The sequence below is a fragment of the Muntiacus reevesi genome, chromosome 1 (genome assembly GCF_963930625.1).
Source record: "Muntiacus reevesi chromosome 1, mMunRee1.1, whole genome shotgun sequence".
Taxonomy (NCBI): domain Eukaryota; kingdom Metazoa; phylum Chordata; class Mammalia; order Artiodactyla; family Cervidae; genus Muntiacus; species Muntiacus reevesi.
In genome coordinates, this window is record NC_089249.1 from 141,996,418 (window position 1) to 142,010,596 (window position 14,179).

A 14,179-nucleotide genomic window follows, 5' to 3' on the forward strand; every position below is an offset into this window, starting at 1 on the left:
GTTCAACCTTCCAAGACTGAACCAGAAAGAAATAGAAATTATGAAAAAGCCAATCACAAGCACTGAAATTGAAACTGTGATCAAAAATCTCCCAAAAAACAAAAGCCCAGGGCCAGATGGCTTCACAGGTGAATTCCATGAAACATTCAGAGAAGAGCTGATGCCTTCCTTCTCAAACTTCAAAAAAACTGCAGAGAAAGGAACACTGCCAAACTCATTCTACAAGGCTACCATCACCTTGATACCAAAACCAGATAAAGGCATCACAAAAAAAAGAGAAAATTATAGGCCAATATCACTGATGAACATAGATGCAAAAATCCTCAACAGATTCAAACATCATACACCACAACACATTCAAAAGATCATACACCATGATCAAGTCAGGTTTACCCCAGGGATGCAAGGATTCTTCAATATACACAAATCAATCAATATGATACATCATATTAACAAACTGAAAGATAAAAACAATATAATCTCAATATCTGCAGAAAAAGCTTTTGACAAAATTCAACACCCATGTGATAAAAATTATTCAAAAAATGGGCACAGAAGGAATCTACCTCAACACAATAAAGGCCATATATGATAAACCCACAGCAAACATTAACCTCAATGGTGAAAAACTGAAGAGGCATTTCCTCTAGATCAGAAATAAGACAAGGGTGCCCACTCTTGCCAGTATTATTCAACATAGGTTTGGAAGTCCTAGCCATAGCAATCAGAGAAGAAAAAGAAATAAAAGGAATCCAGATTGGAAAAGAAGTAAAATTCTCACTGCTTGCAGATAACATGAACTACACACAGAAAACCCTAAAATAGTGTCAGAAAATTCCTATGACTTCAATAAAGTCATAGGAAACAAAATCAATACCCAGAAATCACTTGTGTTCCTATACACTAACAATGAAAAGTCAGAAAGAGAAATTAAGGAAGCAATCCCATTTACCATTGTAACCAAAAGAATAAAATACCTAGGCATAAACCTAAGGAGACAAAAGAGCTGTATACAGAAAACTAAAAGACACTGATGAAAGAAATCTAAGATGACATAAACAATGAAAAGGTATTCCATGTTCTTGGGTTAGAAGAATCAATATTGTGAAAATGACTATACTACCAAAAACAATCCCTATCAAATTACCAATGGCATTTTTCATAGAACTAAAACAAAAAAGTTCATACGGAAATACAAAAGACCCCGAATAGCCAAAGCAATCTTGAGAAATAAGAATGAAGTTCAAGGAATCAACCTTCCTAACTTCAGACTATACAGCAAAGCTTCAGTCATCAAGACAGTATGGTATTGGCACAAAATAAAAAGAAATACAGACCAATGGAACAAGATAAAAGCCCAGAGATAAACCTATGCACCTGTGGGCACCTTATCTTTGACAAAAAAAGGCAAGAATATACAGTGGAGAAAAGATAGGGTCTTCAATAAGTGGTGCTGGGAAACTGGACAGTCACATGTAAAAGAATGAAATTAGAACATTTCCTAATACCATACAAAGATAAACTCAAAATGGATTAAAGACCTAAATGTAAGACCAGAAACTATAAAACTCTTAGAGGAAAACATAGGCAGAACACTCTATGACACAAATCACAGCAAAGTCATCTCCCTCGAGTAGAATGGAAATTAAAACAAAAATAAACAAGTGGGGGCTAATTAAACATAAAAACATTTGCACAGCAAAAGAAGCTATAAACAAGCTGAAAAGATGATCCTCAGAATGAGAGAAAACAATAGCAAATGAAACAACTGACAAAGGATTAATTTCCAAAATACACAAGCAACTTATGCCACTCAATACCAGAGAAACAAACAACCCAATCAAAAAGTGGGGAGGAGACCTAAACAGACATTTCTACAAAGACATACAGATGGCTAATAAGCACAAGAAAAAATGCTCAATATCACTCATTATTAGAGAAATGCAAATCAAAACTACAATGAGGTATCATCTCACACTGGTCAGAATGGCCATCATCAAAAAATCTACAATAAATACTGGAGAGGGTGTGGAGAAAAGGAAACGCTCTTGCATTGTTGGTGGGAATGTAAATTAATACAGCCACTATGGAGGACAGTATGAGACTCCTTAAAAAACTAGGACTAAAACTACCATATGGCCCAATAATCCTACTATTGGGTATATGCTCTGAGGAAACCAGAACTGAAAAAGACACATGTACCCCATCAACACATGTTCATTGCAGCACTATTTACAATAGCTAGGACATGAAAGCAACCTAGATATCCAACGATAGATGAATGGACAAAGAAGCCGTGGTACATATATACAATGGAATATTACTTAGCCATAAAAAGGAATGCATGTGAGTCAGTTCTAATCGGGTGGAAGTCAGACAGAGAAAAACAAATATCATATATTAACACATATATACAGTATCTAGAAAGATGGTACCAATGAACCTATTTCTAGGGCAGCAATGGAGACGCAGACATAGAAAACAGACTAACAGTCACAGCAAGGGAATGGGGAAGGTCGGGATGCATGGAGAGAGTAGCATGGAAACATACACACTACCATACATGAAACAGACAGCCAGTGGGAATTTGCTGGATGACTCAGGGCGCTCCAACAGGGTGCTCTGTGACAACCGAGAGGGATGGGATGGGATGGGAGGTAGGAGAGAGGTTCAAGGAGGGGACACCTACGGCTGATTCATGGTGATGTATGGCAGAAACCAACACAATACAGTAAAGCAATTATCCTTCAATTAAAAATAAATGAATTCAAAAAACTGTTTTAGTACTTCTTAAACCACACATCGGAGAAGGCAATGGCACCCCACTCCAGTACTCTTGCCTAGAAAATCCCATGGACGGAGGAGCCTGGAGGAGTCCATGGGGTAGCTAAGAGTCGGACACAACTGAGTGACTTCACTTTCACTTTTCCCTTCCATGCCTTGGAGAAGGAAATGGCAACCCACTCCAGTATTCTTGCCTGGAGAATCCCAGGAATGGGGAGCATGGTGGGCTGCCGGCTACGAGGTCGCACAGAGTCAGACACGACTGAAGTGACTTAGCAGCAAACCACACACGGTAAAGAACCCATGTGCCAGTGCAGGAGACATAAGAGACACAGGTTCAATCCCTGGGTCAGGAAGATCCCCTGGAGGACAGCATGGAAACCCACCCCAGTATTCTTGCCTGGAGAATCCCACAGACAGAGGAGGCTGGTGGGCTGTAGTCCACAGGGTCGCAGAGTTGGACATGACTGAAGTGACTTAGCATGCACACAAACCACCCAAACAATACAAACTCTAAGCCAGGAATACATATTAAACATTTTAGAATAATTTTCATCAATAAAATCAAACTAAAATACTATTCTATAACTTAAAACTATCTAGAACATGTGACTGCTCAGTCATTAAGTGGTGTCCAACTCTTTGCAACCCCATGGACTGTAGCCTGCCAGGCTCCTCTGTCCATGGGATTTCCCAGGCAAGAATACTGGGGTGAGTTGCCATGTTCTTCTCCAGAACACGTAGTTACCCTAAACATTCTGTTCTTCAGAGATTAGGGATTACCATAATCTCGCTACACCCACTTAATATCTAGATAGGGAAAGCTACGCATATGTAAATAATAGTTTAAATAACAATCCCGAGGATACTGCTAAAATGTGTTAGTACCAGTATGATAATTTCCAGACCTTATAAATGAAATGTTCATCACCTAACCTATCCATCAGATTAAATGACTGAAAAGAATGTAAATCTCTATTTGCAGATGACATGAGCTTACATAGAAAATCCTCTAAAATCAACAAAAACCAATTAGAATTAATAAAGGAGAACAAGTTTACAAGACACACAGTCAAATCACAAAAAAATCAATTGTATTTCTATATACTAACAAAGAATATTAAAAGAAATTAAGAAGACAATTCATTTTAAAATAGCATTGAAGGACTTCCCCAATGGTCCAGTGGTTATGACTCTGCTTTCCAATGCAAGGGATGAGGATTCAATCCCTGTTCAGGGAACTAAGATCCCACATGCTGCAAGGTGTAGCCAACAATTGGAAAAAAATTAAAAATAAAATAGCATTGAAAAGAATAAAATACTTAGGAATAACTTTAACAAAAGAAGTGTAAGACTTACACACAGAAAACTACAAAATGTCATGGAAAGAAATTAAAAATCTAAAAAAGTGTAGAGACATCCCATGTCCATGAATTGGAAGACTTAATATGGAAATATTCTGTTAATATGTCAATACTCTGAAAATTGATCTACAGATTCACTAAAATCTATATAAAAATCTTAGCTGAATTTCTTGCAGAATTGATAAGATGATCAAAAATTCATAGGGAAAATGTATGGGATCCAAAATAGTTAAAACAATCTTGGAAAAGAAGAGCAAAGTTAGAGGAATCATACTTTCCAGTTTCAGATTTCACAAACAGCTAAACTAATCAAAAGAATGTTCTATTGGCATAAGAACAAATGTACAGATTAATGGAATAGAATTGAGTGTCCAGAAATAAACCCTTTACATATATGCTCAACTGACTTTAAATAAGGGTGGCAAGACCATTCAATGGGAAAAGAATATTCTTTTAAACAAACGGTGCTGTGACAACTAGACAGCCACATACAAAGAATGAAGTGGGACTTCTACCTCACATCACACACAAAAATTAACTCAAAATGCATCAAAGACCTAAACAGAAGAGCTAAAAAGAAAAAATATCTTTAAAAATAGGAATAAATCTTCATGATCTTGATTTAATCAACATTTCTTAAATAGAGCATCAAAAGCATAAGCAACAAAGAAAAAAATAGGCAAAGTGGACCTCATCAAAATCAAAGTTTTATGCTTCAGTGGACATTATTAAGAAAGTGAAAAGGCAACTTAAGAATGTGAAAAAATATCTGCAAATCATATTTTTGCTGAGGGATTTTCATCTAGAATACATAAAGAACACTTAGAACCCAATAATAAGAAGACAATCCAATCTTAAGATGTGTAAAAAATTAAATGGACATATCTTCAAAGAATACATACAAATGGCTAATAAACACATGACAAGACACTTACCTTCATACAGTCAGCAGGGAAATGCAAATCAAACTTACAGTGAGATATTTCACACTCACTAAAATGGGTCTAATTTAAAAGATGGACATTAACAAGTACTGCTGAGGATATAGAGAAATTTAAACCTTCAAACACTGCTGTAGGAATGTATAATGGTCCAAACAATTTGGTAGTTCCTTAAAAAGTTAAACTTTGAGTTAGTATATGATCCAGTAATTTTACTCCTAGGTATATATCCAAGAGAACTGAAACTAAGCTTACACAAGAACTTATACACAATATTCACAGCAGTACTATTCATATGGCCAAAAAGCAGAAATAACCCAAATGTCTATCAACTAATGAGTGAGTAAAGAAAATGGCATATATCCATACAGAGAAATAGTATTCAACCATATAAGAGAATGAGGTATTGATACATACATGCAACAACATGGATGAACTTTGAAAACACTGTGCTAAGTGAAAGGAGTCAGAAACAAAAGACCACAAGTTATATGATAGCATTTATATGAAAAGTCCAGAATAGGCAAATCTATAGAGGCAGAAAATAGCATGGTGGATGTCAGGGATTGGAGAGAAATGGGGAAGAATAGGGAGTATTCTTATACCGCTAATGGGTACAGGGTAACTTTGAGGGGTGATAAAAATGTTCTGGAGTTAGTGACAATGGTTGTACATTTCTGTGAATATACTAAAAAACCACTGAATTATACACTTTAAAAGGGTAACCTTTAGTAGCAAATGATTTATCTCAAATTTTCAAAATATTAATGTCTATTGAATCTTCAAAATGCAATGTTAAGTTATTACCAAGTTTTAACTGTCTAAATAGCTAGCTGGCCATGACTTCCAGTGAATCAGGAACCAACAGCCAATTGTGTTTTACCTGAGTTTGCATTGCCTATAGGTTTTACTAAATTTTTCCATTTCTATTTTATGGATATGAACTTCTTCCTGTTGATACTAATTCTCTGAGTATTTCTCCACCTTTGAAAGATTCTTCATCACCAGTTTGTTTCCAGTCTGAAGTAGGCTTCAAAACAACCATATGATCCTTACCGAATTTGTATGCAAACCAAGAATAACTAAGTTATAAGTAAGTGTCTGAGTGTGCTCCTAGAAGAAAGTTATATGTATCAGAGTATGAACTTTATATGGTCTGCTTTGTGTGAAAGATATTTATTTTGCTTGGTTCCTGGTTCAGACATGAGGCTGCCTGAAACTGAGTCTGAAAAACTGAGGTAATATCCATTACCTGAATAAATTATATCTGCTTTGGAATTTTCTTTTTTAAAGGACCACATGATATGCCTGAGTTTCTAAGCAATATTTATGAGAAATTTTGGCTCTTTCTTCAGGAAGTATCCTTATATACTTTGTAACTGAAATACATAGAGAATATATTATATTTTATTCCTTACAGAAATATTTCATTTGAGGAAAATCTCAGCAATTGTTACTGACTGAATAAGGGAGATAATACATATCTTCAAATATTTCTTTGGATTATATAATTTTCAAATCATGATACTTACTATATTTCATATTGTTCCAAGCAGATATAAATTTAGTTTTCAGCTTATCGACATCATCTGTTCCTGTGGCCTCCATATTCATATTCTAAAGAAAAAGCCATCACTTGATTGCATTCTTCTGTAAGTTTAGTCTTCTGCTATGACGTAAAGAAAAAGTTAAAGAAAAATTATGAGTACATATTCTATGGTGTAATACCTGCTAAAGTTACTTAAGCGATTAAATACAATTTGAACTGGAAATGAGCAAACAAATTTTTCATTTTACAGACTAAAATATAATATATTCTATACATATTTCAATTACAAAATATATTTAACGCCAAATATACAACAATAAAAATTATCACACAAGAGACTTCCCTAGTGGTCCAGTGACTAAGACTTTGTGCTCCCAATACAGGGAGCCCAGGTTCAATCCCTGGTCAGGGAACTAGATCCCACATGCCACAACTAACAGTTTGCATGTCACAACGAAGATCTAAGATGAGGCACAGCCAAAATAAATAATAATAAATAAATAAATGTTTTAAAAAGTTATCGCACAAATCCAAACAATAACTCCCCACAGATACACAGTTAAAAACAATAATAGTAATACAACTGAGTTTTGGTGAAGCTATCCAAGATTTGTTTCTTTTGTAATTAGAGAAGGTGATCTGAAATCATAAGAAATGATAATTATCTTCATAATGGAGACTTCCACTTGTATTAAATCACTGCTTTCATATAAAGTCTAATCATTTTTTTAATTAAGGCATTTCCTGTATTTCCTATATATCCTTCTTACAGCAGCATTTTTTTAAAAAAATAGAAAGACTTAAATTTGCAAAAGACAATGTTTTCTTATTCTAAAACAAGAATAAATGTAGCTTATATGTATTTGTTTTTTAAATGACTTGATGGAAAATTGAAATATGTTATATGTAATCTGAAAGAGGAACAAATTATTACTGAAAATACTCCAGTTTATTTGTAATAATTCACAGACAGTTTTCTTTTCAAGAAAAGAATGCAGGGGCTTCCCTAGTAGCTCAGTGGTAAAGAATCTGCCTGCCAAAGCAGAAGACACAGGTGTGACCCCTGGTCCTGGAATATCCCACATACCCAGGAGCAACGAAGCCCGTCCACCACTACTACTTGGTCTGTGCTCTGGAGCTCAGGAGCTGCACTCACTAAGTTCACACGCCTCAACTACTAAAGCCTGCAGACCCTAGAGCCCACGCTCCACAACAAGAGAGGTCACCACAGTGAGAAGTCCACACACTGCAAAAAAGAGTAGTCCCCACTCTCCACAGCTAGAGAAAACCTGCATGCAGCAACGAAGATCCAGTACGACAAAAAAAAAAAAATTATAAAAGGAAAGGAATGCCACATAGAACATTATCCTTTCAGAGTTATAAATATCAACTCAACGGGATTGGTACATTTGCCTCTCTAACAATAGATATTCCATTTTATAATATGCATTAGATGTTACTAATTAAACATTATAATTGTGGCAGAAGAAAGCATGGTCCGCTAGAAGAATTTAAAAAGTCAATGTGACTAAGGAGCAGAGTCCAAAAAAGTGACACGTGTGTGGCTACTGGGTTAGATATGGGCCAGAGCACACAGAACCCTGCATTCTGTGTTAAGAATTTTGTTCTTTATGCAAAGAGCAAACAGGAATATCAGAATCCGATTCTGTGGGTTTGTGTGATTTTTTTTTTTAACACTCCAACACAGAGAAAACTGATTGAAAGGAGACAAGAGCAAAGAGTGAGAGTTTACTATTATTGTATAGGATGAGGAGAAAGATGGTAGCCTGGACCACATGGTAGCAGTGGAGATGGAGACAAATCGGCACATGAAGAAATGTATCAAAAATTCAGTTGGTCTTGGTGATAAAATGAAAGTGAAAGGTGAAAAAGAGAAATATGTCAAAGATACACCCAGGTTTCTAGCTTGTGAAATTAAATAGATGGTGCCAATCCCTTAAACAAGCAACATCAGGAGAAGGGCAGATTAGAGGGATAAGATCATGACCTGGATTTATGTGGAGTTCGATACACCTCTGAGATATAGTAAGGAATCGTTCCTTTTTGAATTGAATCACTCGGGCTAACTTATTGCCAGGCACTGTTCTAGGAAATGCAGACACAGCTTAGGACAAAAGAAGTAAAATTCTTGCTTTCATGGAGTTTACTGTCTAGACATTCTAAAGAGACCGTCGAGGCAGTTGGATATATAGATCTGGAACTCAAAGGTGAGGTTTGGGCAAGAGCTGTCGAGAATTGCTGATGTACAAACAGAAGATTCAGAGCTATAAACATGTTTCTCAACGATTCTGTCTCATTCATGATGACACCCCAGCCTTAAGGATGATATTCAAAGCCCTTCATGAAATTACCTGCCCACTTACTCAGCTTTCTCTCTTGCCACTCCCTCACATGCACTGTAGACAGAAGCCACTTCGAATATTAATATTACAGCTTCCTAAACTCAACATGCTAATACCTCCTTGCCTTTGCATGTGTCGTTCCTTCTACCTAGAATGCCTTCCTATTTACCCTCACTTTTTGACGGCCTTATTATCACGAGCACTAAGACTCAGTTTAAGTTTCTCCTCCTCAGATTCCTTAAAAAACTGGGAATGGAAGTGTCATATGACTCAGCAATCCCACTGCTGGGGATATTCCTCAAGGAAACCAGAATTGAAAGAGACACATGTACCCCAATGTTCACTGCAGCACTATTTACAATAGCTAGGACATGGAAGCAACCTGGATGTCCATCAGCAGATGAGTGGATAAGGAAGTTTCGGTACATCTACACAATAGAATATCACTCAGCTATAAAAAAAGGAATGCATTTGAGTCAGTTCTAATGAGGTGGATGAACCCAGAGCCCATAAGAGTGAAGTAAATCAGAAAGAGAAAGATAAATTCTGTATATTAACACATATATATGGAATTTAGAAAGATGGTACCAATGATCCTACACGCAGGGCAGCAAAGGAGACACAGATGCAAAGAACAGATTTTTGGACTCAGTGGGAGAAGGAAAGGGTGGGAAGATTTGAGAAAATAGTATTGAAACATATACATTACCATATGTAAAACAGATGACCAGTGTGAGTTTGATGTATGAAGCAGGGCACCCAAAGCCAGTGCTCTAGGACAACCTAGAGGCATGGGTGGAGCGGGTGCTGGCAGTGGGGGTTCAGGATGGGGGGATACATGTATGCCTATGGCCAATTCATGCTGATGTATGGCAAAAAACCATTACAACAGTGTAAAGTAGTTATCCTCAATTAAAATAAGTACATTAATTTTTCTAAAAAAAAAGAAGTTTCTCCTCCTCTGGTAAGATCAGTAAATTTTCTACCCTTGTCCCAACCTCAAACCAATACAGAAGTCCCTCTTTTGAGTCCGTTAGGGTCCTACGTCTTCCTCTATCACAGTACTCATCACACATATAATCATTTTTTTCTTACATTCTCTTACACTAGCCAGTAAACTTTTTAAGTGTCCTTAAATTGTGCCTGACACACAATTGGTCTTCAAAATGTGTAAGTGAATCACAAACTGATAAATTAATGAAAAGTAGAGCGACTTCACTTTCACTTTTCACTTTCACACACTGGAGAAGGAAATGGCAACCCACTCCAGTGTTCTTGCCTTGAGAATCCCAGGGACGGGGGAGCCTGATGGGCTGCCGTCTATGGGGTGGCACAGGGTCGGACACAACTGAAGTGACTTAGCAGCAGCAGCAGCAGTATTTTACCTGCTATATTTAGAATTCTTTAATTGACAACAAGAATAAAGGAAAAAAATTTCCTCCCAAAAGTGCATTATTTAACAAAATTTGGAAAAGTAGGAGTAAAGTCTATAAAATGTGTGAATTATACATAGTGAATCTATATGATGGGCTATATATCCATATAAAATGCCCCTGAAGAGTCTGTGAAAATGGGGAAACAATACACAAAACCTAAAACTTTATGTATCATATAATACTTACTGGTTGGGGTCTGAGGGGGAGGTGAGGAAGTTTTCAAAAAAGGTACACCAAAACACTGACAACAGTTTCCCTAACAAACTGTGACTGATTCTTTTTATATCACTATGGCCCACATTTTCCAAATCTTATACAAAGAACATATGTAATGTTTAGAATTTTAAAAGTTTATCTTTAAAAAGCCACCAATCATGAATCTTCTAAATCAAAAATGTTTAAGAGAATGTGAGGAACCACTATACTGTTCTCCATAGTGGCTGTACCAATTTACACTCCCACCAACAATGTAGGAAAGTTCCCTTCTGTCTACATCCTCTCCAGAATTTATTATTTTTAAACTTTTGGATGATGGCCATTCTGACCAGTGTAGGGTGATACTTCACTGTAGTTTTGATTGCATTTCTCTAATAATTAGCGATGTTGAGCATCTTTTCATGTGCCTGTCAGCTATCTGTATGTCTTCTTTGGAGAAATGCCTATTTAGATCTTCTGCCTATTTTTTGATGGTGGTGTTTGGTTTTTTTATATTGAATTATATGAGCTGTTTTGTATATTTTAGAGGTTAATCCTTTGTCAGTCACATCATTTGCAAATATTTTCTCTCACTCTGTGTGTTGTCTTGTTTTATTTATGGTTTCCATCACTGTGCAAAAGCTCTTAAGTTTAATTAGATCCCATTTATTTTTTTTTTTTACTTCCATCACTCTAGAAGATATATCCAAAAAGATACTGCTGTAATTAATGTCAAAGAGTGTTCTATGTTTTCCTCTAGGAGTTTTATAGTGTCCAGTCTCACATTTAGGTCTTTAATCCATTTTTAAATTTCTTTTTGTGTGTGGTGTTAGAGAATGTTCTAATTTCATTCTTTTACAAGCAGCTGTACAGTTTTCTCAACACTACTTACTGAAGAGACTGGAGGTTCTTTAAAAAACTAAAAACAAAACTACCATATGATCCTGCAATCCCACTGGACATATATCCAGACAAAACCACAATTCAAAAAGATATGCAACCCAATGTTCAGTGTTCACTGCAATACTATTTACAACAGCCAAGATATGGAAGCAACCTAAATGTCCATTGACAGATAAATGATAAAGATGTGGTACATATACAATGGAGTATTACTCAGCTGTAAAAGAAGAATGAAATAATGCCATCTGCAGCAACATAGATGGACCTAAAGAATATCATATGAAGTGAAGTAAACCAGACAAAGACAAATATCATATGATATTGCTTATACTGTGTTGTAAAACAGGAACAAATGTTGTCAGTCAATTATGTGTCAAAAACAAACTCAAAGAAAAGAGATCAGATTTGTGCTTACCAGAGGCAAGGGGTGAGAAGAGAAGAAATTAGATGAAGACAGTCAAAAGATATAAACTTCCATTTAAAAGTACTAGAGATGTAATACACAACATGACAAATATAATTGTGTATGTTATATATGAACATTGTTAACAGAGTAAATCCTAAGAATTCTCATCACAAGAAAAAAATTTCTTTAATTTTGTATCTATAGGAGATGATGACTAGTCACTAAACTTACTACGACAATCACTTCATGATGTATACAAGTCACATCATTATACTGTACACATTAAATTTATATTAATACATGATACTAAACATAGAAAATTCTAAAAATGCTACTAAAAAGCTACTAGAACTTATCAATGATTTCAGAAAAGTTGCAGAATACAAAATTAATACAAAGAAATCTGTTGCATTTCTATACATTAAAAATGAAATATCAGAAAGAGAAATTCAGCAAACAATCCCACTTATCATCAAATCAAAAAGAATAAAATACCTAGGGATAAACATACTTATGGAGACAAAAGGCCTGTACATTAAATCATAGCTAATGCAATAAGGCAAGAAAAAGCTGTAAAAGGTATATAGGTTGGGAAGAAATAAAACTGTCTTTCTTCATAAATGACATGATTATCTCCAGCAGATATTTTAAAGAATCAACAATAACAACAACAAAATCTCCTAGAAATAATAAGTGATTTCAGCAAGGCTGTAGGCTACAAAGTTAATACACAAAAGTTAATCACTTTCCTATACACCAGCAATGAACAAGCAGCAACTGGAATTAAAAAAGATATTATCATTTATATTAGCACTCAAAAAATATTAGATAGATATAAATCAAACAAAATATATACAATATCTATATGAGGAAAAGTATAAAACTCTGAGAAATACCAAAGAAGAATCAAATAAATGTAAAAATATTCATGGCTAGGAAGACTCAATACTGTCAATATATCCACTCTTCCATAACTGATCTATAGATTCAATACAATCTTAATCAAAGCTTCAGTGAGTCATTTCGTGGACATTGACAAACTGACGTTAAAGTTTACATGGAGAGGTAGAAGACACAAAATAGCCAACGCTATACTGAAGAACAATTTTGGAAGATGGAGTCTACCCAACCTCAGGATTTATTATAAAGCTACAGCAATCACAACAGTGTGGCATTTCAAAAGAACAGACAAATAGATTAATGGAACAGAAATAGATACACATAAATATAGTCAACTGGTCTCTGACAAAGGCAAAAAGCAAAACAACACAGCAAAGATAGTCTTTTCAACAAATGATGCTGTAACAATTAGACATCCACATGCAAAAAATTAAATCTTGACAAAGATCATACATCCTTCACAAAAAAAATTAACTCTAAATAGATTATAGACCTAAATGCAAAACACAAAACTATAAAAGTCATGGAAGATAACACAGAAGAAAATCCAAAGGGCTATCAGTGTGGCAATAAATTTTTAGATTTAACACCAAAGATATAATCCCTGAAAGAAATAATTGGCAAGCTGGACTTCATCAAAATTAAAAATTTCTCCTCTGCAAAAGACAAGGTCAAGGACTTCCCTGATGGTTCAGTGGATAAGAATCCACCTGCCAATGTAAAGGACACAGGTCTGATCCCTGGTCTGGGAAGATTTCACATGCCGCAGAGCAACTGAGCCCGTGCACCACAACCACCGAAACCAGCACACTCTAGAGCCCACAAGCTGTAACTACTGAGCCCCCATGTCACAACTACTGAAGCCTTTGCACCCTTAGAGCCCATGCTCAGCAACAAGAGAAGGCAGTGAAATGAGAAGCTCACGCACTGCAAGTACAGAATAGTCCCCACTCGCCATAGCTAGAGGAAGCCCACATCCAGCAATGAAGACCCAGTGTCACCAAAAATAAATAAATAACGTCTTTTTTAAAAAAGACAATGTCAAGAGAATGAAAAGATCAGGCCACAGACTAGGAGAAAACATTTGCAAAAGACATATTCGATAATGGACCATTATCCAAAACATAAAACAAACTTTAAAACTCAACAATAACAAAACAAACAACCCAATTTAAAAATGGACGAGGACTTTCCTGGTAGTCTGGTGGCTAAGAATCTGCCTGCCAATCCAGGGGACAAAGGTGCGATCCCTGGTCTGAGAAACTAAGCCAACGTATCACAACCACTGAGCCCATACACCACAACTACGGAAGCCCTCGCACCCCAGAGCTTGTACTC

The 14,179-nt window shown here is 35.8% G+C and overlaps 1 protein-coding gene across 6 annotated transcripts in view; it reads right to left on the bottom strand.

Moving 5' to 3' along the window:
• ATG4C (autophagy related 4C cysteine peptidase) overlaps positions 1-14,179 on the bottom strand; it is a 97,368-nt gene that overhangs the window by 61,728 nt on the left and 21,461 nt on the right. For 4 of the 6 annotated variants that reach the window (XM_065928738.1, XM_065928744.1, XM_065928704.1 and 1 more), the window contains one exon: positions 6,622-6,755. In XM_065928738.1, coding sequence (XP_065784810.1) covers positions 6,622-6,703 — 82 coding nt within the window. In that variant the 5' untranslated portion in view covers positions 6,704-6,755. Of the gene's footprint in view, positions 1-6,621; positions 6,759-14,179 lie in introns of all 6 variants that reach the window. The other 2 variants (XM_065928712.1, XM_065928730.1) reach the window with 1 other exon arrangement.